General features: G+C 43.6%; 2 protein-coding genes across 7 annotated transcripts in view; one reads left to right on the forward strand and one right to left on the reverse strand.

Annotated features, from left to right (window-relative positions):
* Positions 1-644: 644 nt before the first annotated feature.
* Positions 645-12,277, reverse strand: CCDC43 (coiled-coil domain containing 43). 2 transcript variants are annotated; one of them, XM_032321136.1, is made up of 5 exons: positions 11,903-12,277; positions 8,132-8,219; positions 5,720-5,855; positions 4,144-4,202; positions 645-2,255 (listed from the first exon to the last, which is right to left on the reverse strand). In XM_032321136.1, exons 1-5 carry the CDS (start codon positions 12,182-12,184, stop codon positions 2,068-2,070), a joined length of 753 nt encoding a protein of 250 aa, XP_032177027.1. In that variant the 5' UTR covers positions 12,185-12,277; the 3' UTR covers positions 645-2,067. The 2 variants fall into 2 exon arrangements, with proteins under 2 accessions (XP_032177027.1, XP_032177029.1); XM_032321138.1 differs by lacking the exon at positions 4,144-4,202 and having other exon boundaries at positions 2,077-2,255.
* Positions 12,235-25,869, forward strand: part of DBF4B (DBF4 zinc finger B) — a 50,301-nt gene continuing 36,666 nt past the window's right edge. The window contains exons 1-4 of one of the 5 annotated variants that reach the window (XM_032321131.1): positions 12,235-12,322; positions 12,520-12,730; positions 12,904-13,056; positions 19,174-19,257. The gene's annotated coding sequence lies outside the window, so the exon portion shown is untranslated. Of the gene's footprint in view, positions 12,323-12,519; positions 13,057-19,173; positions 19,258-25,869 lie in introns of all 5 variants that reach the window. The other 4 variants (XM_032321130.1, XM_032321132.1, XM_032321134.1 and 1 more) reach the window with 4 other exon arrangements.

The raw sequence follows: 25,869 nt of genomic DNA on the forward strand, positions 1-25,869 counted from the left end.
CGGGGTGCATGGGTGGCTCAGTGGGTTAAGCCTCTGCCTTTGGCTTAGGGCACAATCTCAGGTTAAGACCCCCATCGGGCTTTCTGCTCAGCAGAGACTTCTTCCCCCTCTCTGCCTGCTTGTGATCTCTGTCTCTGTCAAATAAAATAAAATAAATAAACATTAGTTCAAGTATACACGTAACTGTATAGAGTCCCAGAAGAACTGGCTACTGTTGGACTAAAACAAGTACCCTTCAGGGGTCCATGGATATAACCTGGCTCTGCTTCAGAGACCAAAATCAAGGTGAAAATAAACCAAAAATCCAAAATAAGGGTTAATAAAATAGGCTCTCTCATATGCTATCTGTAGCCACAGCCTATTATTGCTACTGCCATAGAGGACTAAGACTCCAGAAGTACTTGCAAGGACTTCAAAGCCAATTTACCAACTTCCAATACTTGTCCCAATTACAAAGTAATCTTTCTGATCTCCCAATACCCAGCCTCACAGAACTGAGGCAGAGAATTTGATTCTAGGAAGACGTTTTACTTAACAGATCATATTGGGCTAATAAAAACCTAAAGCAAAATTCAACACATTCTGAAGTGTTCACACAATTCATTTCCATGGACAGCTGGAAGGAATCAAAATAAATCAGAAAACAGTGATTTAAATAGTTTATTTTTTTTTAAAAGATGGTTACTTTTTTTAAAATGCAATGCCACGATTATAGGAGTGTATAGAGGTGACACATCTTTTCCTTAACCAAGCTTTTACCCTCTACACAAAGGTAAAAATTTGTTAACCTCTTAGTTAATGCTATAAAACAGGTTGGCAAACTTTCCCTTAAGGGCCAGACAGTAAATATTTTAAGTTTTACAGGCCACAAGAGGGGTCTGTCACATATTCCTTCTTTTACAACCCTTTAAAAATACAAAACCTATTGCTGACTTGCACCATACAAAAACAAACGGAGCCAAATTTCCTTGGCTGCAGTAGTTTGCCAACCTCAGGTATAAAATACCTATTTTCTGTCTTGTCAGGGAGATTGCTCCCTTCAGGCTTCTAGACAGTCCGCTGCCAGAAGTAGAGAAAGGATTTATTTACAACTGAATGTGGCTTGTGACAAAAGTACAAATGGAGAGTTCCTGCTCACTTGTGACTCTCCCAGGTTTTTCCACTCACTCATTAAATAAATTTGTTGAGCACCCACAATGTACACTCTCAAACATCTTTGTATTAGCAGAGATTTCCAGTGTTTCTTCCTTAGACGCATGGTTCCTGCAGTTTCTTTCAGCCTGTAATTACACATCCTTATACTCATGTTTTATGGCAGATCAGGATTAAAATCTCTACTAACACCCAAGAGGGCTCATGATTATAAAAAATGAATCTAGCTAACAATGATATCCTTTCATTCAATACACATCCTTCAAAATCACAGCCTGGATGAGGAAAAATATGTAACTATCTCTACATAAAAAGATACTTCTTTCCTCCTATAGGCTGAAACTTAAAATCTCAAATCTAGAACATCTTACCACATCATCTCTTCTGTTTTCAAAGTTTGTTGCCATGTTAACATAATATCTGGATCCAGGTAGGGCTCTTCATAAGCTTTCTATTTCATCCATAAAACAATACATTAAGAGGTAAGTACTACTCTCAAAGTACTTTACGCTCCCACATTTCATATCAGAAAAGGAGTGGTCATGATTCTGCTCCTTCAGGATGAAAACCGTAACAGTCAACTTTCTGAATATTTCTGCTATTTATCCTAGGTGAGGGAAGACTTTTAAAGTGGCCAAAAGGAGCCAGGATTTCAGTATTAAAATATAAAAGTTGCCCCCATTCCAGATCTTTGGTACAGACATCAACTACAATAATCTGATTACCCACACCACAGAGACATGGCACATTTTGTAATTAGAAGTGTTTGTGATTTTCCTTTTGACTGTGTAAACAAAAGGGAAATGCCTTGGGAAACCACTCTGCAATGTTCTCTCATTTCTCTTAATACACATGTGCACAATCGCTTCTCCCTTTGATCAAGTTCATGAGGAGAAAGAATAGAGTAGACCAAGGTTATCGCTTCCGCTCTCCTCTTTGTGTCCTTTTCTTTTCCTTCTCCTTGCGCTCCTGCTTGGCTAGTTTGTCCCTCTCCCTCTGCAGCTTGTCCTGTTCCTTCTTCCTTTGGGACTCATCCCGAAGTGAGTCTCGCTCCAGTTTTCGGGCATTGAGGACATCTTCCACATTGGTGTTTCGGAACAGAGCTACAGGTGAGTTAAGGGATTAGGGTACACGTCACAGTCTACTGTCTTTATTCTCTCTCCACATATGCCTAGTCTTTAAAAAAAAGTCCTTATGACAATTTATCTTTGGTCTCATGGGATACACAGAAACTATCATTACAAAGGTTTAAAACTAACCCTCAGGAAAAAAAAAAAAAAAAAACTAACCCTCAGAATAAAAATCTCAGACTTATCTAAATTTGAATATTAAAATATTTTAAGAAAATGAAATTTCATTCCAGAATAAGTACTTAGATCATGGCAGAATATTGTTGGGAGTATCTAGGCTAGTTTTAGTGAATAGAGTATTAATGTAACTGGCAAAAATTTTATGTGCTTGGCACTATTAAAATGCTTGGAAAGAGTTAAATAAGTGTGTAACCTTACTAAACTTTATCAGTTTGCTTTTTTTTCCTAGACCACTGAAGCTTAAGTAAAAAACATGTTCTAATAACCACAAACTCTGAATTTATAGAAGATATGAAATAAGTTTAACCAGTTAGAAAATAACTAGCCAAAAACTTTACCCTCCATTTCTTAGGACTTTAAAAACACAGCCTGGGAGGGCCTGGCTGGCTCGGTCAAAAGAGCATATGACTTGATCTTGGGGTCACGGGTTCTAGCCCCACAACAGGTGTAGAGATTACTAAAAAAAACAACCTCCCACTCTTAAAACAACTCTTTTTGCTTTGGTGCTTTAAAATAAGTCCCCCTGACATAACCTCCCCTTCTTGGATAACCCACCATACTTTTCATCTTTAAGAAGGTGGATTTTTTTCTTTTTTAAAGATTTTTTTTAATTTGCGAGAGAGAGTGCAACCCTGCAAAAGCAGGGGGAGAGGCAAAGGGAGAGGGAGAAGGACTCCTTGATGAGCACAGAGTCCAATGCAGGGCTCAATCCTAGGACCCTGAGATCACGACCTGAGCTGAAGGCAGACACTTAACCAACCGAGTCCCTAAGAAGGTGGATTTCTACATTTAGAAGCTTCTCAGGGCACCTGGGTAGCTCAGCCAGTTAAGTGTCTAACTCTTGGTTTTAGCTCAGGTCATGATCTCAGGGCCCTGAGATCAACCCTTGCATCAGGCTCTGCACTCAATGGGAAGTCTGCTTGAGATTCTCTCTCCCTCCCCCTCTGCCCCTTTCCCCTGCTTGTTCTCCCTCACTCTCAAATAAATAAATAAATAAATAAACTCTTAAAAAAATAAATAAATGAAGCATCTTCTCATAAGTGTCTATTGGTAGGGACTCTCTCTCCTCAGCACTTACTTCCATCTGTCCATATTTTTAGTTTAGAAGTATTTACTGTTTGTGTTCTCTTTCCAAATAATTATATACTCTCTGAAGACAAAGTCAAAATTTCAGTATTATTCAACTTGCTTCTGCTTCTGGGAAACCCAGCACTATACACAGGGAGTATAGATTCTTATTTTCCCTTAGAAATCCTCCCTTAAGAAATCCTTCCTCCGGGGCGCCTGGGTGGCTCAGTGGGTTAAGCCGCTGCCTTCGGCTCAGGTCATGATCCCAGGGTCCTGGGATCGAGCCCCACATCGGGCTCTCTGCTCAGCAGGGAGCCTGCTTCCTCTTCTCTCTCTCTCTGCCTGCCTCTCTGCCTACCTGTGATCTCTATCTGTCAAATAAATAAAATCTTTAAAAAAAAAAGAAATCCTTCCTCCCTTCATAGTAGATGTTAACATGATTTCTTTGGGAAAAGTTCTCGTTAAATTGACTGTTTATGGTTATCCTTAAAATGCTGGCCCAAAACGAGATCCTGTTGGTAAAAGGATCCCCCCTCAAAGACAGCAAGATGAAAACTGTTCCTCAAGAGTGCTCAGTGGAGAAACACTTGGGGACGGACAAAGAGAAGGATACATTTATCAGAACCAATGTTCACTGTGGAGGCACAGGAGTCATCCTTCTCATCTGCTTCGGTGAGCGTCGTTAAGGAAAGTCGGATGGAAAGCAAAGGCTAGCACATCCCAACCCAGCATCAGAAGACAGTCGGTGAAGTGATGGGCAGGGAAAGCATGCTGAAGAAAAACACCGTCAGAGTGGCAGGGGTAAGCCCAGCCCAGTCATCTTCAGGAATCTCAAGACTGTTCAGAGCTACTGGGAGATCCTTATCTCCCGGAGGCTGAAAAGAAACTGCCTGGTCTGTGTGGGCTTCCACATTACCTGGCAATGCCAGGGGATGGCAAGAGGACTTCTAAAACAGTGTTTCTCAAAGTATGGGTCCTGGAACTCCCTGGGAACTTGTTAGAAAAGCACCTTCTTGGGCCCCACCCTCGACGTACTAAATCAGAAACTGGGGAGCAGGGCCCAGCCATCTGAGGTTTAACAAGTTCTCCAGAACCACCACTGCTTAAAATGTTCTCTTCTAGCCCAAGAAAGAACTACTGGAACCATAGCTCTGCTGACCCTGGCAAGAAAAAAAGGAGAAACCAGAAGACAAGCTGGCCCCAAAGAGCCTAGGAGCTAATTCCTACACTTGTGATAAGACAGCTAACATTTCTGGTATGAGGTCCCCTATATCAGGCTCCACACGCCCCATTCAATCAGGCCATAAGCTCAGCATCTCCTAAACAAGTTCAAACTCACAGGCAACCAAGCCTGTCCCGGTCAGTAGCAAGTGCCTTTTGCACAGGCCTCCAAATTCCAGACTTCTTCTGTGTTGGCTGGGGATTCAGTCTCACTTTCAATTATGTGGTCACTGGAATATTAAATTAAAAAAAAAAAAAAATTCAAATGAAACTGCTCCAAATTTGGGAATCCTTCATCCAAAAATATCCATATTCTAGTCCCTGTTTTGCCACTAAAGCTATGTATGTCTCTGATCACACAGGCATCTCTAACCATCACGGTTTCCTTCTCAACTGGGAAAAGCATAGAAAGATGGATTATATGAAGGATACTGTACTGGACAGAAAGGTATTAGACGAATATAAAGAATGACAGCTCTATCTTAAGCTTCTGAAAATACAAGTGGTCCATTATTAAGGCATTTTTTTTTTTTTTTAAACCACAGTTTTCAGGAACATACGGATTATGTGGTGAAAAATGTTAAGTCAGGGGGTTGGGGCCTCTGCCTTCAGCTCAGGTCCTGGGATCAAGCCCCACATCAGTCTCTCTGCTTAGCGGGGAGCCTGCTTCCTCTTCTCACTCTCTCTGCCGTCCTCTCTGTCTACTTGTGATCTCTGTCAAATAAACAAATAAAATCTTTAAAAAAAAAATGTTTTTTTAAAAAAAAAAAAAAAGAAAAATGTTAAGTCTATTATCAACTCTCCCAACGTCACTCCTCACACCCACGAAGGACCACAGATCAGAGCCACTTTAGAGGGAAAAATTACACGACAGGGGGAGATTAGTAACTTCTCAAAGCTCACTGTAAACCAGCAAACACGTCGCTCTCAAGCCTCAGGGAGTGGTCCCAAGATTCCGAAAAGGATATTCTTCCTCATCTGTCACATCAGCATACTGGGCCAGAAGGGCGGCTTTTCTCTGCTTCTCCTCTTCGGACACCATCCTGGGCTTCACCACAATCTGTGCCTGCTTCTCAATTAGGGTGGCAATGGCCTGTACTTCATCTGGGACGGGGGAGGGAAGGGAGGGACAACAGGGTTGTATGTGAGAGAAAACAAGCTCACCGAACCACTAGTCCACCCAAATAGTGTGCAGGAAAGACAGCGGCATCTGCTGACTCTTCAGGGCCCTAGGCTTCAAAGGAGGTGCCTCGGGGGCCAATGAGAAAGGCAAGGAAAGGCCACGCAGGCTAGGCTTTAGGTCTTGTATCCATCTCCGATCAGAGCAGCCCTGCTTTTACCTGTTTTATAAACTGAAGTTCTGATGCTTTAAGGGACCAAAAAAAAAAAAAAAAAAATTGACAAGCTCTACATTAGAATCATAGGAAATTCAGCTTCAAGCATGCAACTTTCTCCCCTCTTAACCCAGAAACCTAAGAAGGAATCTAAAATCAACTTATGCTGGTCCTTTTCATAGTGATGATTATGCCAGGTGAAATTCATCAATTATTATTATTATTTTTTAGGATTTTATTTATTTGAGAGAGAGAGAGGGAACATAAGCATGGGGAGTGGGAGAGGGATAAGGAGGTTCTCCACTGAGCAGGGAGCCCAATGCGGGGCTCCATCCCAAGACCCTGGGATCATGACCTGAGCCGAAGGCAGATGCTTAACCAACTGAGCCACCCAGGTGTGCCAAGAAATTCGTAGATTATTTTAAAATAAAATCAAGTGGAGCACCTGGGTGGCTCAGTGGGTTAAACCTCTGCTTTCGGCTCAGGTCATGATCCCAGGGTCCTGGGATCGAGCCCCACATCGGGCTCTCTGCTCAGCGGGAAGCCTGCTTCCTCCTCTCTCTCTCTGCCTGCCTCTCTGCCTACTTGCGATCTCTGTCAAATAAATAAATAAGGGGCGCCTGGGTGGCTCAGTGGGTTAAAGCCTCTGCCTTTGGCTCAGGTCATGATCCCAGGATCCTTGGATCGAGTCCCACATCGGGCTCTCAGCTCAGCAGGGAGCCTGCTTCCTCCTCTCTCTCTGCCTGACTCTGCCTACTTGTGGTCTCTGTCAAATAAATAAATAAAATCTTTAAAAAATAAATAAATAAATAAATAAATAAATAAAATCTTTAAAAAAATAAATAAAAATAAAATAAAATCAACTACTAAGTTAACCATTCTCAAAGAAAGGAGGCAACAGTGCCCAGTAGTGGTTTTTATGCCTGGAGTGACATTAGACTAATCATCCGTGTGAGCTTTAAAACAAACAAACAAACGAATGCCTCGATGGCTCAGTCGGTTAAGCCTCTGCCTTTGGCTTGGATCATGATCCCAGGGTCCTGAAATCAGGCCCCGCTCAGGCTCCCTGTTCAGCTGGGAGCCTGCTTCTCCCTCTGCCCCATCCTCTGCTCATGCTTTCTCTCTCCATCTCTCTCTAATAAATAAATAAATATCTTAAAAACAAACAAACAAACAAACAAACAATATGTGGGCCCCACCCCTCAAAGATGTTTCTATAACTGGTCCATGGTATGGCTCCAGCACTGATGTGTATGTTTTTTTTTGTTTTGTTTTGTTTTATGATTCTTTTTTTTTTTTTTTAGATTTTATTTATTTGACAGATAGAAATCACAAGTAGGCAGAGAGGCAGGCAGAGAGAGAGAGAGGAGGAAGCAGGCTCCCCGCAGAGCAGAGAGCCCGATGTGGGGCTTGATCCCAGGACCCTGGGATCATGACCTGAGCCGAAGGCAGAGGCTTTAACCCACTGAGCCACTCAGGCGCCCCTGATGTGTTTTAAACTGTATAAAGTGGTACTAATGGACAGCCAAGACTGAGAACCAATGTGTAGATAGTTTAGAATTGCTTTAAGTCTGGCTTTTACAATTTGAGTTTTCTGCAGTTAATCTGTCATTCTAATGGCTGTATTAACCCACTTCTCTTTCATTTTAAGGGGTGACACATTTAGCTGAATTAAGCAAAACATCAATCACACCTGTTATGAAATGAAAGTACAGAAAAGACAGGAGGAGGGAATATTTAGTTGGCCGCAAGCCCTGCCATGAAAATCTACAAGGAGTAGTGGAAAGAGGATGAAAAGAAGGAAAAGTGAAAGCCAGAATGAAGGGGACTGTGGTCCAATGAGGTGGGTAACTGGAGAAGGGGAAAAGGAAACCAACGTTCAGTTAAAAAGCTCATGGAAGCTGCCAGGTGTTTACCAGTTCAAATTATCTTGGGCAAAATGAGTAGGAAATGGAGAAAACTCAATATCCTCTTGCTAACAGCTGTATAGGAAAGGTTGCTGGAAAAGGTACTGGCGGTTAGACAGGCAAAAACTCCCAACTCTACCTTCTTTTTTCACTTTGGTGACGACATTCTGACTTTCCGACCATCGTTCCACAATCTCCTTGCAGATGTTAAGAAGCGAATCTTCTTCCTAGTTGAAAAGGTAGACCAATTAATCTCCTGAGAGCCCTCAGCCTGAACAAAGCCCATGCACAGGGCACGGCTCTCCCTCTGGTGATGAGGACTTCATGGGGAAGGTTTGAGAGCCTTTTTTGAGGCTCAGAAGTAATCCGGCGAGTCTCAGAATCCACACCTGCTAGGTCAAAAGCACCCACTCCGTCCTGCCAAGCACCAAAGGAAAGGATTCACAGTAACTTAGAACAGTTTTCCTCATGCTTTTGGAGCAAAAACCTGTTGCCGGAGTTAAAACTCTCCTCTGTGAAATCTTCCTTGGCTGATAGATTCAACTCAGTACATTTTCCAGGGTTTATCAACTTTGATGCTGGAACATATCCATGACCTTGGGGACCCCACCACTTTAGCTGATAAATGAGTAGCTGTCTCCTATCCAACCATCCCTCTGTCCATTTCACACAAGCAGACATATTCTGCATGTCTACCAATCCTCCTCCTTAGCACAGTAGAACAAAAGGATGTTGGCTTCAGTGTCCGATGAAGTCAAGCCCCGATCTATGAACGAGTTTCTTAACTTTCTGAGCTTCACATCTTGTCAGGATTTTAGTGAGGATGAATGAGAATGTACCCCTACCCTGCTTGGCGAAGAAAAGGCATGTCAATCAATCCGAGCATTTCCCTCCATCTTCATTACAGCTACCTTATCGTCTTCATACTCTATCCTCAAAATGAGTTGTTGGCTCAGGTGCCAGGCACTGTTCTCAATACTTTACCTAAGAACTTTTCATTCTTAAAACAATCCCAAGATGTAAGGGCTATTGCTACTCTCAATTTATAGATGATAAAACCAAGGTACAGAGGTTACGTAACTTGCCCAAGGTCATACAAGTAAAACACACACACACAAATGGATTAAACAGGATTTGAACCCAAGCAGTCTACCTCCAAGCCCATGTTCTCAACCATTATAGGATACCATCTCTCAAAGACAGTAGGAAGGTGTAGAACACATACTTTTTTTTTTTTTAAAGATTTTATTTATTTATTTTACAGAGAGAAATCACAAGTAGATGGAGAGGCAGGCAGAGAGAGAGAGAGAGAGGAAAGCAGGCTCCCTGCTGAGCAGAGAGCCCGATGCGGGGCTCGATCCCAGGACCCTGAGATCATGACCTGAGCCGAAGGCAGCGGCTTAACCCACTGAGCCACCCAGGCGCCCCCCCCCTTTTTTTTTTAAAGTAATCTCTATACCCAATGTGGGACTCTAACACACAACTAACCCTGAGATCAAGCATTGCATGCTCTACAGAATGACCAGCCAGGTGAAGCCGTATTTTGGATTTCCTTATTTTGTACCCAACAAAGGATTTCATTCTCTCCCCTGCGTCTTTAAGCACAAATGACAAACATGCAGAACTTCTCTAGCCCAGTTTCTTTAGTTCATAGACCCCCCCCCCAGCAAGAAAAGCAAAAGAAGAAATGGAAGGAAAAGGGAGAGAGGAGCAAAAGAGAAAGGGTGCTCACCAAAAGCCTTCATCCATCCATTTGTTCATTTATTCACCCACATGGTGCCTGCCATGTTGAAGGCACTAAGATGAGTGATAAGAGATGAATCAGAAACAGCCCTGGCTCTCACGACACTGACAATTTAGAAAGCTGGTATAGAAATAGCAGCCATAAAATGTAATATCCCAATTAATGTAATAATCCTACTTAAAATTGAAAACTCACTCCCCCATTCCACTCCTGATCTTCTTAAAGTATGTTCCTTTTTCCCTAGCACTTATCATTTTTCTAAAGTACTATACAATTTACTGATTAAGTTTTTCTCTGCTAGAATGTCCCCCCATCAGGGCAGGGATTTCTGTTTTGTTCCCCGAGGTATCCCAAGCACTTAGGGCAGTGCTTGGCAGAGAGTAACCTATCAATAAAAACTCAAATCAATCAATCAGTCAACAAAAATGCTACTGGAAGGAGTAAAAAAAGGATAATAAAAAGCTTTGATTAACTGTTATTTGCTCCTGACAAGATACACTGTTCTTGAATCTTCACTCAAATTGTTGTTGACAATTTCTTAATTCCTAATATTGAATCCTAGCCCCATCTGGTGATCGATCTGGCTATGCCTTTTGTTTTTTTCTGGAAAGGGATTTGGTAAAACAGCAGCTTTCATACTGACCGAAAGAAAGTAAGTAGCATTATGAATAACGTGTTTGATATATACCACATTCATTGGCCTTGCTGATCTGTAAAGTTGTTTCTCAGTTGTGTCATGAACCCTGCCTCATCATATAATTCCTGGCCAATTCTTCCCAAAGCCATTTCCTATACAGAAGGGGTTGGGAAAACCAAGAGAAAAATTAAGCATAGTGTGTGAATGGGCAGAGCGGGAGGGAAATAAGTCTGTCTACTATAGTTCATGTAAACAAGAAGCAGATATAAAGAGCCAAATCTGGTTCTAGATAACTTTTCTCTTTTCTACCAAGAAACTTAGTCTAAAATTCATGCCTGCCTTTATCAGCAGACATGCAGTCCTAAATAATGACACAGGAAAAGAACAAGTCAAGGAGCTAGTACCAGTGGGTACCCAACTTATTTCAACTTCTTTTTCATGGAGTCTTTAGAAATTTCCAAGCTGGAAATAAAAACTAACTTAAATTGCTTGTCTCACCCTCCCTCTTTCCCCCTGCCCCACCAATCTGCAATGTCAGCATCCAGCAAAAGAGTTTACTCCATAGCGTTCTATCTCCACTGAACACATGAGCTGCATCACAAGCTTTGTTAAAGCTTTCCCCTTTATAGGTCAATCTCACCAGAACAGGCTTTGGGACTAAAAGGGGGACATGGCCAGAAGGACCTGGGACAGCTGCACCAGTATTATATTTCAACCATCTGCCCAATCATTGAACGGTGTTTCCAACAAGTAAGTGTAACCACAGATGAAGGCAGCAGAATGATCAGGTTGGAAAAGTGGACAGCCTGGTAATTTACCACCTAAACATAGATTAAAAGACACATTTCTGAATTCTTGAATCTCCTTCTAAGCAGCTGGGTACCAAGTTTATCTCTCTTCTTTAAAACTCTGACTTTATATGCCACTTCCCCCAGCAAAAACCGGCGATTACTGCATTTCTAAATACTATAAAAGATCAAGCACAGTATTTGCTTCAGTTCCCGCCTAGGCCTAGACCTATACCTAGAGTTTTACTGCCAACTTACCTTTTTTGGACTCTTACCTCCAAAATTGGAACCGAGAGGGTACTTCCTGCAGGCTTTTTTTGTCATGGGACAGCCCTGGGCACTGCCTCCTAAAGAGCACAGACATCCCAGAGCACTTTATTCCCCTCTCTGAACACTGTCAATGGATGGGAATGAAATTGGTCGTTAGGCGTTTATGATAAAACTCTCATTTAGACATTTCAGCGCCTTCGGAAGAACACTCAGCCAGCTCACCCACAAGCATCCGAGACGGCCATGTCCCCAAGGAATAAGGGAAAACCATTCTTCTCTATGCACCTGCAACCTCCTGACATCCCCAAACCCTGGTTGGTGAGTAATCCCCTTCCCCCGCGGCCAAGAGCTCAAAATATTCCTCTCCCAGGTGATACCACTAATTGTCTGGGACACCAGGTACGGGAAAGGGGGTACGAAGTACTGACAGGGGCCGCCAGAAAGCTAAAGGAACGTGTCCGGGCTTCTCACCAAGAAAGCAGAAAGGATACCCTGCAGAGCGTCCAGCCTCTCTTCTTCCTCCTCTTCCTGCAGGACACCCAGGATGTAGGCGCCGTAAACGGCTCGGTCCACTCCCAGCGCCTCCAACCGTCCATCCAGCCAGGACCCAAAGGCGGTACTCACGCCATCGCCTTCTCCGGAGGCAGCCGCAGCCACTTCCCTGGGCGCCGCCATCTTGGGGTCAGGGTCCTGCCAGCCTCCAGGGCGCCTACCGCAGTGCCTGACGGGTCGCGCCGCGGGCCCACTGCGCATGCTCCGAAGGAGAACCCACGACCTGGCGCGTGGGGCGGCGAGCCAATCCACCTGCAGTGGTAGGTCTGGGCATTTTGCACCTTCTAAATAGCCTGCTGGCGTGCGCGCGGTTACGTCATCTCTCAGGAACGCTGGCAGGTGAGTATTCTTAACAGACTCTTTTTTACAGTTGGTTCAGAGAGGTTCGGTGACTTGGCTGAAGTCACGCAGTTACTAACTAAACAGGATTGGAACTCAGCTTAGATTCCGGCGCTTCGTCCCACCTCGCGGAATTGCCCTTCCCCGCGCCCTGGTGGGACAGGTACTAAGTCGCCCTCTCCCACACGGCTTTCCAGAGGGAACCGGCTGACTGTCCCGGATGCCCACCGTCTCTATCAACGAGCACCACATTCGCCTTTCCAAGCTCCGTCCGTTTCAAAACTCAAGCTCCAGAGAACCTTCCCCGGTTCCCTGCAGCCTGTGTTAAGACATCTGCAATGTGCTGCGGTTGCTTCTGTGCATTTAGCAAGTAGTATCGGACATAGTAGGTGCTCAATAAATGATCAGGTAACCTCAAGTAATTTTTCACTCATTCATTCAACACTTAAAACGCTTGTCTATTTCTGAGGAGCCTTCTCTACTCTTTGCCGGGCTCTGTGCTAAGAGCTTTTGATGCATTACTGCTTGTAATCCCCGCAACAACTCTGTGAGGAGATTCTTGTATTGTCCTTGTATTAAAGGGAAGGAAACCGAGGCACAAGTCCTACAGCTACAGGAAGCCTAACCAGAGGCCTCTGCACAAGCCTCAGCTGACTCTGGGAAGCACCTGGCTCCTGGCCAAAATGAATTACCCAAGAACTTAGGTTGGCTTTTCCTGAACTACAGAGAGGCTGGTAGGTCACTGACCTGACTCTTTCATTCACTAAATATTTGAGTACCTACAGCATGGTGTATGTAGCTCCTAGGCTCTGAAAATACAAAGATAGAAATATCACAGAATCTCTGCCCTCAAAGGGACTTCAAAAGGGACTTCATCAGTCTGGTGGGAACAGGCAGTGTTTAATGACAAGATAGTGAGGTAAATGTTTTAATGGAGCTTTGTCCAATGGTGGTTGTCCAGTGGGGATTGTCAGTTGACAAAAGTTGGGAGCCATTATGACTCAAGGGTCATAGGTTGAGGTCAGTACAGAGCCCCCCAACCAGAAAAGTACCATGAAATTTTGTTAGCTTTTAATTTTTATTTTGAAATAATTATGGGCTCATGGGAAATTGCGAAAATAGTCCATAGAAAAACCTGTGCATCTTCACCCAGTTTCCTCCATTGGTACTATCTATATAACAATAGTACAGTATCAAAATTGGGAAATCGGTATTGGTACTATGCACAAAGATTTTATTTTAAGATTTTATTTGTTTGATGGAGAGAAACATAGCGAGAGAGGGAACACAAGCAGGGGGAGTGGGAGAGAGAGAACAGACTTTCTGCAGAGCAGGGTTCAATCCCAAGACCCTGGGATCATGACCTGAGCAGAAGGCAGATGCTTAATGACTGAGCCACCCAGATGCCCCATGCACAAAGATTTTTGAAGGTCTTAGGAACATCTCACAAAACTGAGTAAAGGCTCTTCAGACTCTGTGTTAAAAAAGATACTTGAGGGTGCCCGGGTGGCGCAGTGGGTTAGACTCCTGGTTTCGGCGTCCGTTGTGACCTCAGGGTCCTGACATCCAGCTCCACACTGGGCTGTGCGCTGGGCACACAGCCTGCTTCAGTTTCTCTCTCCCTCTCTTTCTGGCCCTCCTGCACATTCTCTCTCTCTCTCTCAAATAAATAAATCTGTAAGGATTTTTTTTTTGTTGATTTGATAGAGAGAGACAGCAAGAGCAAGAGAGGGAGAATTAGGCCTCCTGTGGAGCAGGGAGCCCAATGCGAGGCTTGATCCCAGAATCCTGGGATCATGACCTGAGCCAAAGGCAGACACTTAACGACTGAGCCACCCAGGCATCCCGAGGATTTTTTTTTAAAGAGTTATTTATTGGGGCACCTGGGTGGCTCAGTTGTTAAGCGTATGCCTTTGGCTCACATCATGATCCTCGGGTCCTAGGATTGAGCCCCAAGTTGGGCTCCCTGCTCGGCAGGAAGCCTGTTTCTCCCTCTCCCACTCCCCTTGCTTGTGTTCCTTCTCTCTCTCTCTGTCAAATCAAGAAATAAAATCTTAGGGGCGCCTGGGTGGCTCAGTGGGTTAAGCCGCTGCCTTCGGCTCGGGTCGTGATCTCAGGGTCCTGGGATCGAGTCCCGCATCGGGCTGTCTGCTCGGCGGGGAGCCTGCTTCCTCCTCTCTCTCTCTCTGCCTGCCTCTCCGACTACTTGTGATTTCTCTGTCAAATAAATAAATAAAATCTTTAAATAAATAAATAAATAAATATTTTTAAAAAAAGATGCTGACCTATAGTTTTTTAAATATGCAAATTAAACTTGGAATGAGCTACAGTGTTTACTTCTCAGATCAAAAAGGCCGATAATAGGGTACCTGGGTAACTTAGTCTGTTATGCATCTGCCTGACTGAGATCATGATCCTGGAGTCCCAGCATTAAGTCCCACATCAGGCTCCCTGCTCAGTGGGGAGTCTTCTCCCTCTGCCCTTCACCCAGTTTGTGCTCTCGCTTGCTTGCTCCCTCTCTCGTTCTCAAATTTAAAAATAGGCTTTTTTTTTTTAAAGAAAAAAAAAGCAATTTTTTTTTTAAAGGCACCTGGGAGGTTCAGTTCTACTCAAGTCATGATCCCAACATCCTGGGATTGAGCCCCACTCCCTGCTCAGCAGGGAGCCTGCTTCTCCCTCTCCAGGTCCCCCCACTTGTGTCCCGTCTCTCACTGTCTCTCTCTGTCAAATAACTAAATAAATAAAATCTGTAAAAAAAAAAAAAAAAAAAGGCTGATAATATGCTGTCTTGATCTGTGATTGAGTTGCAGGCACTGGAAAATGTGAGAGCAGGATGTAGATCAGTACAATCTAATTGGAGGGCAATTTGAAAAGACCCAGCATTTCTACTTCTGGGAATTTATTATAATACATACATGTGTGCAAAATGACCTATTTATAAGGACATTCATTACAGTGATGCTTATTATAGTGAAAGGACAGAAATAGTCTCCATTCTGTCCATGGGAGATGGGCTCAAAAAAGTCACAAAAAGGGATGCCTGGGTGGCTCAGTTGGTTAAGCCGCTGCCTTTGGCTCAGGTCATGATCCCAGAGTCCTGGGATCAAGTCTCGTATTGGGCTCCTTGCTCAGTGGGGAGCCTGCTCTCTCTCTGCCTCTACCTGCCACACTGCCTGCTTGTGTTCTCTCTCTCTCTCTCTATCTCTATCTCTGACAAATAAATAAATAAAATCTTTAAAAAGAAAAAAGTCACAAAAAGGAGTACTGGACAGCTGTAAAAATGGAAGAAGCTCTTAATGTACTGACAGGTAGCAAAACTCAAGCTACATTGTTAAAGAAAAAAGTGAGGCTCAGAACAGTATGTAATGTTTGCTACCAATTGTGTTTGAAAAGAACATGGGGTGGGGGAATATATATATACATTCGTGTCCTTGTATGTGCATAAAATACCTCTGCAATCACAGACAAGGAGTAAGAGGATGGTTGACACTGAGGAGGAGAACCCAGGGAGACTAGTGTCAGTACATCTTGTTTTAAAATTATGAGCGGGGCGTCTGGCTGCTTTAGTCAGTTAGGCATCCGACTCTTGATTTGGCTCAGGTCATGACCTCAGAGTGCTGGGATTAAACCCTGCATCAGGCTCTGCATCCAGTGGGGGGTCTTTCTCCTTCTGCCCCACCCCTGCTCATGCTCCCTTGCTTTCTCTCTATCTCTCAAATAAAATCTTAAAAAAAAAAAAAATAAAGGGGCGCCTGGGTGGCTCACTGGGTTAAGCCGCTGCCTTCGGCTTGGGTCATGATCTTAGGGTCCTGGGATCGAGTCCCGCATCGGGCTCTCTGCTCGGCAGGGAGCCTGCTTCCTCCTCTCTCTCTCTCTGCCTGCCTCTCTGCCTACTTGTGATCTCTCTCTGTCAAATAAATAAATAAAATCTTTTAAAAAAATAATAAAATAAAATAAAATAATAAAATTATGAGCTATTTATTTATTTACCTTACATCTTTTTTTTTTCCTTTTCAGAAATAAAACCTACTTGCATACTTTCTCCAATCTCATTTTCTTCCCTTCCTCTCCAGAGGTAAACACTATTTCTGAATTTGGTGTTTATCCTCCTCCGGAATGTTTGAAACATAATGTATAATACAACATGTTTGTGTATTTACCCAAACATATATATGTATCTGTAGACAACATGTCACATTATTTTTGCATGTGGGACTTTTCATCCTGCATTGTGCTTTTTTTCACATAAAATTGTTTAAAATACTTACCCATGTTAATACATGTAGCTTTTATCCATTCATTTATTTTTTTTAAAGATTTTATTTATTCATTTGACAGAGATCACAAGTAGGCAGAGAGGCAAACAGAGAGAGGGGAAGCAGGCTCCCCGCTGAACAGAGAGCCTGGTGCGGGGCTCGATCCCAGGACCCTGAGATCATGACCTGAGCTGAAGGGAGAAGCTTTAACCCACTGAGCCACCCAGGCACCCCTTATTCATTCATTTAAACCACTCTTTGCATATCCAAGTTGATCCATTCCTTTGTTGGTAGTCATTTATTTTCCAGTTTCCCGAATACTGCTTCAATTCACATTCTTTTTTTTTTTTTTTAAGGTTTTATTTATTTGACAGAGGGCGAGAGAGGGAGCACAAGCACCAGAAGTGGGAGAGGAAGAAGCAGGCCCCCACTGAGCAGAGAGCCTGATGTGGGGCTCGATCCCAGGACCCTGGGGTCATGACCTGAGCCAAAGGCAGACGCTTAACTGACTGAGCCAGCCAGGAGACCTCAATTCACATTCTTATATATGTCTCTTTATATGCTTGTGGGAAAGTTTCTCTAGGCCAGTAAGCATCAAACATATATATATTTTTAAGATTTATTTATTTATTTTAGGGGCGCCTGGGTGGCTCAGTGGTTTAAGCCTCTGCCTTCAGCTCAGGTCATGATCTCGGGGTCCTGGGATCGAGCCCTGCATCAGGCTCTCTGCTCAGCAGGGAGCTTGCTTCCCCCTCTCTCTCTCTGCCTGCCTCTCTGTCCACTTGTGGTCTCTCTCTGTCAAATCAATAAATAAAAATATTAAAAAAAATTAAAAATTAGGGGTGCCTGGGTGGCTCAGTGGGTTAAAGCCTCTGCCTTCTGCTCAGGTCATGATTGGGATCGAGCCCCGCATCGGGCTCTCTGCTCTGCAGGGAACCTGCTTCCTCCTCTCTCTCTCTCTCTGCCTGCCTCTCTGCCTACTTGTGATCTCTGTCTGTCAAATAAATAAATAAAATCTTTAAATTAAAAAATTTTTTTAAATTTATTTATTTATTTTAGAGAGAGAGTATGAGCGGTGGGGAGGGGTAGAGGGAGAGAGAGAATCTCCAGCCCACTCCCCAGAGTGCAGAGCCTGATGCAGGGATCAGAGCCTGATGCAGGGATCAGTCTCACGACCCTGAGATCATGACCTGATCTGAAACCATCCTGATAAACAATCCACCACTTAACTGACTGTGCCACCTAGGAACCCAGCATCAAACATATTTTTGCCACATACTCTTAGCAGGAAAAATATTTCACTAGGAATGTCTGATGTATGTATGTATTTGTTTATGAATCACTATAACAAATTAGTATGTCCATCATAAGACATATAAAAAGATAACTATAAAAGGGGAGATTAAAAAGTGAATAATGATGGTTAGCATTTTTTAGCAATAAAGCAATTTACAAAAAAAAAAAAAAAGTTGAAGAGGGGTGCCTGGGTGGCTCAGTTGGTTAAGCATCCAACTCTGGGTTTTGGTTCAGATCATGATCTCAGGGTTGTAAAATCAAGCTCCACGCTGGGCCCTGTGCTCAGTTAGGAGTCTACTTGTCCCTCTCTCTCTGTTTTTCCCCCACTCATGTTTGTATGCTATAAAATTCAGCTAAAGTTGGGTGCCTGGGTGTCTCAGTGGGTTAAAGCCTCTGCCTTCAGCTCGGTCATGATCCCAGGGTCCTGGGATCAAGCCCCACATCTCAGCTCAGCGGGGCTCTCTGCTCAGCATGGAGCTTGCTTCCCTTCCTCTCTCTCTGCCTGTCTCTCTGCCTACTTGTGATCTCTGTCACATAAATAAATACAATCTTTAAAAAAATAAAAATTAAAAAAAATAAAATTCAGGGACGCCTGGGTGGCTCAGTTGGTTGGGCAGCTGCCTTCGGCTCAGGTCATGATCCTGGCTTCCTGGGATCAAGTCCCACATCGGGCTCCTTGCTCGGCAGGGAGCCTGCCTCTCCCTCTGCTTCTGCCTGCCATTCTATCTGCCTGTGCTCGCTCTCTCTCCCTCTCTCTCTCTGATAAATAAATAAAATCTTAAAAAAAATAAAATAAAATAAAATTCAGCTAAAGTAAATAGAGGGAAATATATGACCTTAAATGAATACACATGCTCTACAAACATAGCCAGCCAGGTGCCCCTTCCCTTGTATTTCTGCCTTAAATATTTTTTTTCTGCCTTAAATATTTGAAGGTTATGTTGTTAGGTTCATACAATACTAGGTTACTTAGTTCCTGGTGAATTATCATCAAGCAGTGACACCTATATCCCTAACAATTCTTTACCTCTTAAAATCAATTTTTTCAAGGGTGCCTGGGTGGCTCAGTCATTAGGTGTCTGCCTTCGGCTCAGGTCATGATTCCAGAGTCCTGGGATCAAACCCCACATCAGGCACTCTGCTTGATGGGAAGCCTGCTTCTCCCTTTCCCACTCCCCCTGCTTGTGCCTCTCTCTCACTGTGTCTCTCTCTGTCAAATAAATAAAATCTTCCAAAAAAATCAATTTTGTCAGATTTTAATATTGCTGTATTGGTTTTCTTTGACTGTGTTACCCACAGAGCAGTGTTAAGAGCATGGTGTCTGAAGTCAGACTGCCTGGGTTCCCATACCAGCACTAACACTTTCTGGCTGTGTGACTGCAAGTAAGTTATAACCTCAGTGTCCCCATGTGCAAAATGGGTGTAACTAACTACCCACCTCACAGGGGTTTTATGAGGATGAAATTAATTACAATTTTTAGAGCACTTTGAGGGGCACCTGGGTGGCTCAGTTGGTTAAGCATCTGCCTTCAGCTCCCATTATGATCCTGGAGTCCCAGGATTGAGCCCCAGGGCAGGCTCCCTGCTCAGCAGGGAGTCTGCTTCTTCCTCTCCCTCTGCTCCTCCCTGATTGTGTTCTCTCTCTCTCTCTCTCTTGCTCACTCTCTCTCTCACAAATAAATAAAATCTTTCCCCCAAAAAACATTCTGAATATCATAAAGAAGCAGACTCCCCATGGAGCAGGGAGCCCAATGCCGGACTCGATTCTGGGACTCTGGGATCATGACCTGAGCCAAAGGCCGTCACCCAACCAACTGAGGCACCCAGATGCCCCTGTGTCATTATTTTTTAAGTATTTCTCTATAAACACCATACAGCTGGTAGATACTGCAGTGCTGCAGTAGATGTTGCATAAATCCTAGCACATATGTGTGAGCGTATCTGTAGAGTCACTTCTGTAGAGTCACTCCTAGAAATGAGATTGCTGGGTGGAAAGATACATACATTTGTAATTTTGCTAGATAGTGCCAAATTGCCTTACATAGGAGGCTGTTACAACCCCGATGTAAGGTGATTTGGCACTATCTAGCGAAGTTGATCTTTGCCAGTCTGTTAAATGAAAAGCGGCATTTCCGAGTAGATTTAATTTGCATTTCTCTTATTTTAAGTGAGGTTGAGTCTATTTGAATGCTCTTTGTATTTCTTTTTCCATGAATATTCTCTTACCCATTTTCAACTGGGTTGTTCTTTTCTGTATCTATTTGTACAGGATTTTTTGTTTTGTTTTGTTTTTAGATATTGAGAAATCAGTCCTTGTTCTATGATAGGAGCTGATTTTTTTTTTTTTTAAGTTTAAGCACTTCCCCTCAGGAATGGAGAAAAATGGTAAGAAAGAAAATTTTGAATTACTATCTCAAAACATTTTCTGCCCAGTAGTAAAAGGTACATTTTTCTAGTCACTGACTGTGCTTAACACATGTTGAATATTTAAAACCTCACTTTCTGGTAGATAATATTATCTTCATTTTACAAATGAAAAAAATGAAGATCTGAGAGATTCAGGGATCTGGTCATTTAATAAATATTTAGTAAGCACCCATTGGGTTCTTTACTTTGGGGATATAGAAGTAAGTGAAAAGAAAAGGTCCTTCTTATGGGCTTGCATTCTAGCTGGGGAAACATAGACAAATATAGACCAGTACACAAATAAGAAAGTTTCTGATGGTGGTTAAGTGCTGTGAAGAAAATAAGAAATGGGCGAGCTGGTGTTAGGATGGGTGGTCTCCAAAGTCCTATCTGAAAATAGATGAGATTTGATCTGATGCCTAAAAGAAGAGAGAAGAGTTGGGAAATGGAGCTGTTGGTATAAACGCCCATGTTGGGCTCATTCAAGTTACAGGGAAGTATGGTCAGAGGAGCTAACAAGGAAAGCCACTGGATGGTTTTGAAAGGGAGGGGAATTTGATCCATAATGGAGGAGCCCAAACAGCTTTTTTTTTAATAATTGATGTGTCTGTCAGTTATCTGTCGCTGTCTTGCCCCAAAATGTAATGATTTAACTACCAGCCACCGATTTTCACTGGATTTCTATGGGCCTGGAATTTGGGAGCGGCTTGCTTGGGCTTTCCTGTCTTGGGATCGCTTGTGAGGTTGCAGTCTTCAGAAAGCTCGGCTAGGTCTGAACTATCTCCTTGCAAGATGGCTCAGTCACTTTAGCGGTTACGTTGTTGCTGACTCTTAGCAGGAAGACTTCATTTCTCTCGGTCTCCATGAGAGCCTCTCCATAGGCATACTCGAACCTCCTCATGTCATGATTGCTCCCTTCCCCCACAGCAGGTGGTCCAAGAAACAGCAACGCATATGCTGAAATGTTTTACAACCCAGACTCAGAAGTGGCATGGCGCATTGCTCTTTCCTGAATATTCTGTTGGTTCCTAGCCCTATTTGATGTGGTCGCGATTGCCAGGAGACATACGTCCCTGCAGGCCATCTTGGGAGACTGGCTACCACAACGTTAGTTTTAGCGGCTGCTTTTAGGCAACAGGTTTGAACAGTGGAAACCTGAGTAAGGTAGAAAGGCCCACAGAGACCCCAGCCCTCCGGCTAGATACAGACACGCCCATCAGGTGACCCATCTCAAACTATCCATAGGCCCTAACCAACCTACGGGCTACTTACAACCAGGCACAGGTACCAAAAAAAGGGAATATTCCATATGTTCCCATACCTCCTCACTGTCCTTCTTGAAAAACAGCCCCCACCCATTGCCTTGGGGCCGGCCATCTCTCCTTTGTGGCCCTGCCTGCTGCTCCCTTGCGGTGTATTTTGGTAAATTTCTATCTCCTTTGTTCTGCCTCCAGTGAATCCTTTCATTGCCTGCGCCACTGGCTTCCATCGGATTGAGTGGCCCCACATTTGGGGACCCCCATCCAATTGAGACAGACACCACAAATGCGGGTATTTTTTAATTTAAATTTATAAAAGTAAATGTATCTTTTATGTTTGTATATATATTTAGAAAAGAAAATATGTGATATTTACCATATTAGAAATTAAAGCTTAAAAATATTGTTCATAGGGGGACTCCTGGGTGGCTCAGTTGGTTAAGCAGCTGCCTTCAGCTCAGGTCATGATCCCAGCGTCCTGGGATCGAGTCCCACATCGGGCTCCTTGCTCAGCAGGGAGCCTGCTTCTCCCTCTGCCTCTGCCTCTGCCTGCCGTTCTGTCTGCCTGTGCTCGCTCTCTCCCTCTCTCTTTCTGATAAATAAATAAAATCTTTAAAAAAAAAATATTGTTCATAGGGGCACCTGGGTAGCTCTGTCAGTTGGGCATCCAAGTGCTGGTTTCAGTTCAGGCCATGATCTCAGGGTCCTGAGATCAAGCCCCAAATATGGCTCCATTCTCCCTGGGAGTCTGCTTGAAGGTTTATCCCTCTTCCTGCCCCTAACCACTTGCACGGATGCACGAGCGCAACCACTTGTACTCTCAAATGAATATTGTTGGGGCACCTGGGTGACTCAGTTGTTAAGCCTCTGCCTTCGGCTCAGGTCATGATCTCGGGGTCCTGCGATCAAGCCCCGCATCAGGCTCCCTGCTCAGCGGGAAGCCTGTTTCTCCCTCTCTCACCACCCCCTGCTGTATTCCCTCTCTCTGTCACATAAATAAATAAATAAATAGAATCTTTAAAAAACTGTATCTTGTTTGTTTAAAAATAAGCCCACTATCTATTAATGTAAATAATGAATTTTTATAGACTATATTATTTTTTTTTATAAACATATATTTTTATCCCCAGGGGTACAGGTCTGTGAATCGCCAGGTTTACACACTTCACAGCACTCACCATAGCACATACCCTCCCCACTGTCCATAACCCCACCCCCCTCTCCCAAGCCCCCCCGCAAGCAACCCTCAGTTTGTTTTGTGAGATTAAGAGTCACTTATGGTTTGTCTCCCTCCCAATCCCATCTTGTTTCATTTATTCTCCTACCCCCTTAACCCCTCATGTTGCATCTCCACTTCCTCATTATCAGGGAGATCATACGATAGTTGTCTTTCTCCGATTGACTTATAAATAATGAATTTTTTTTTTTTTTTTTTTTTTTTTTTAAAGATTTTATTTATTTATTTGACAGAGAGAGATCACAAGTAGGCAGAGAGACAGGCAGAGAGAGAGAGAGGAGGAAGCAGGCTCCCTGCTGAGCAGAGAGCCCGATGCGGGACTCGATCCCAGGACTCTGAGATCATGACCTGAGCCGAAGGCAGCGGCTTAACCCACTGAGCCACCCAGGCGCCCTAAATAATGAATTTTTAATGAAAATACATTTTCTGGGGTGCCTGGGTGGCTCAGTCAGTTAAGCATCTGACTCTTGGTTTCAGTTCAGGTCATGGTCTCAGGGTAGTGGGATCGAGCCCTGAGTCTGGCTCCCGGCTCAGCAGGGAGTCTGCTCCTCTCTCCCTCAGCTCCCCCCCCACTCACATGCTCTCTCTCAAATGAATAAATAAAACTTTTAAAAATGTAGGTATTTTCCAAGACAAAAACAATCAAAAGAATGACATTGTTTTACATTTCTCCAAATCTTTTTTTTTTTCCCCTCAAGATTTTATTTATTTGACAGAGAGAGACATAGTGAGAAAGGGAACATCAACAGGGGGAGTGGGAGAAGGAGAAGCAGGCCCCTGGCTGAGCAGGGAGCCCCCTGTGGGTCTCCATTCCGGGCCCCTGGGATCATGACCTGAGCAGAAGGCAGACGCTTAACGCCTGAGCCACACAGACACCCCTCCAAATCTTTTTAATAACTGGTTTGACAAAAGAGTGTTGGATTCTTATTTTTGCTTCTGCATACTCCACTAAACTATTCATGAGAGAATGAGAACAAATAATGGAAAATAATGTCTTTTGTGTTATTATAAAAATAGTTTTGACTTCCTAGAGCCTTTTGAAAGGGGTGAGCTATACTTTGGGAACCTTAAACTAGATTATGATGTAAAAAATGATACCCAGGGGTGCCCGGGTAGCTCAGTGGGTTAAAGCCCCTGCTTTCGGCTCAGATCATGATCCCAGGGTCCTGGGATTGAGCCCCACGTCGGGCTCTCTGCTCAGCGGGGAGCCTGCTTTCCCCCTTCTCTCTCTGCCTGCCTCTCTGCCTACTTGTAATCTCTGTAAAATAAATAAATAAAATCTTTTAAAAAAAAAAATGATACCCAAATCTCAGTAGCTTAAAATAACAAGTTTATTTCTTACTTATGCTACAAATCCATTTGGGGGTGCCCATGGTTCTGTTCTATGTCATCTTTTTTTTTCTTTAAGATTTTATTTATTTATTTATTTGACAGACAGAGATCACAAGTAGGGAGAAAGACAGGCAGAGGCGGGTGGGGGAAGCAGGTTCCCTGTTGAGCAGAGAGCCCGATTCTGGGCTCGATCCCAGGAGCTGGAATCAGAACCTGGGATCATGACCTGAGCTGAAGACAGAGGCTTTGACCCACTGAGCTACCCAGGCGCCCCAGTTCTATGTCATCTTGACTGAGGAACCCAAGCTGTCAGGTCTTCCTCTAGGTAGGATATTGCTAGTCATTGTAATGGGGGGAAAGAACTTGGTAAATTATCCTGTCTCTTAAAACTTGTGCTTGGAAGTGATGTGAATTTTTTTTCTTTTTACATCAGCTAAAGCAAGTCACATGGTCAAGCTTTAGTTCATCAGGGCTGGTATGTATATGCTAGTATAGGGAGGGATCCTGCTGGAGGGGATACAAAGTATATGTGATCATTTGCATATGTGGCGTGGTATTGAATGAATATCATTCCAGTTGTGCATGGAGAATGGATTACTTTGAGGAGATGTAGGAAGGTACTCAAGAGTAAAAGTAGTGTTGGGCCACCTGGCTGTCTCAGTCAGTAGTAGCGCATGCAGCTCTTGATCTCAGGGTCATGAGTTCAAGACCCACATTTAAAAAAAAAAAAAGAGGGGTGTCTGTGAGGCTCAGTCGTTAAGTGTCTGCCTTCAGGCTCAGGTCATGATCCCAAGGTCCTGGGATCAAGCCCCACATCATGGTCTCTGCTCTGCGGGAGGCGTGCTTCTCCCTCTTCCACTCCCCCCACTTGTGCTCGCTCTCTCTCTCTCTGTCAAATAAATAAATAAAATCTTAAAATAAAAAAATAACAAGTGTTAGAAATTAACACAGTGCTGGGGCACCTGGGTGGCTCAGTGGGTTAAGCCGCTGCCTTCAGCTCAGGTCATGGTCCCAGGGTCCTGGGATTGAGTCCCGTATCAGGCTCTCTGCTCAGTGGGGAGCCTGCTTCCCTCTCTCTCTGCCTGCCTCTCCATCTACTTGTGATTTCTCTCTGTCAAATAAATAAATAAAATCTTTAAAAAAAAAAAAGAAATTAACACAGTGCCAGTGCTTTGGGCAAGAAGGTCTGGTGGCTTGAACTAAGATGATAGCAGTGGTCTGATTTAAGATGTACTTGGGAGTTGGCAGAATTTGTTTTTGGAGTAGGGGTGGGGATAAGGGCAAATACTGAAATAATGTCTAGGTTTTTGTCTTGAGCAACTGAGTGGATTGTATGACATGTACTGAGATGGAGAATAGGTGGGTTTTTTGAGGGGTGTGTGGGTGAAGCAAATGTTCTGTTTCAAACATATTAAGCCTGAGGTTGTCCATTGGACATCCAAGTAGAAATGTTCAGTAGCCAGTTGGATATATATAAGTCTGGAGATCAAGGGAGAGGTCAGAGGTAGAGATAGAAATACTGCAGGCATTAGCATAGAGCCAATTGTAAAGCCATGGAGTTGAATGAGATCTTCTAGGGAGAAAGTGTTAATATGGAAGAGAAGAGGGCTAAGGTCTAAAGCCTTGGTATGCTGCAACATTTATAGGTGGGACAATGCCTTTGGATTCAGCAAAGGAGATTGAAGAATCATTGAGGGAAGATGAAAACTGGTAGAAATAGAAGCAAAATGAAGGGGCGCCTGGGTGGCTCAGTGGGTTAAG

The sequence above is a fragment of the Mustela erminea genome, chromosome 18 (genome assembly GCF_009829155.1).
Source record: "Mustela erminea isolate mMusErm1 chromosome 18, mMusErm1.Pri, whole genome shotgun sequence".
NCBI lineage: Eukaryota > Metazoa > Chordata > Mammalia > Carnivora > Mustelidae > Mustela > Mustela erminea.

Coding starts and splice junctions, on each gene's coding strand:
- CCDC43 (XM_032321136.1), bottom strand. CDS start 12,184: ATGCGCAGTGGGCCCGCGGCGCGACCCGTCAGGCACTGCGGTAGGCGC. Junction 8,220..11,902: donor GTATCCTTTCTGCTTTCTTG/GTGAGAAGCCCG, acceptor CTTTTCAACTAG/GAAGAAGATTCGCTTCTTAA. Junction 2,256..4,143: donor GAACATTGGTTCTGATAAAT/GTATCCTTCTCT, acceptor ACTCACCTGTAG/CTCTGTTCCGAAACACCAAT.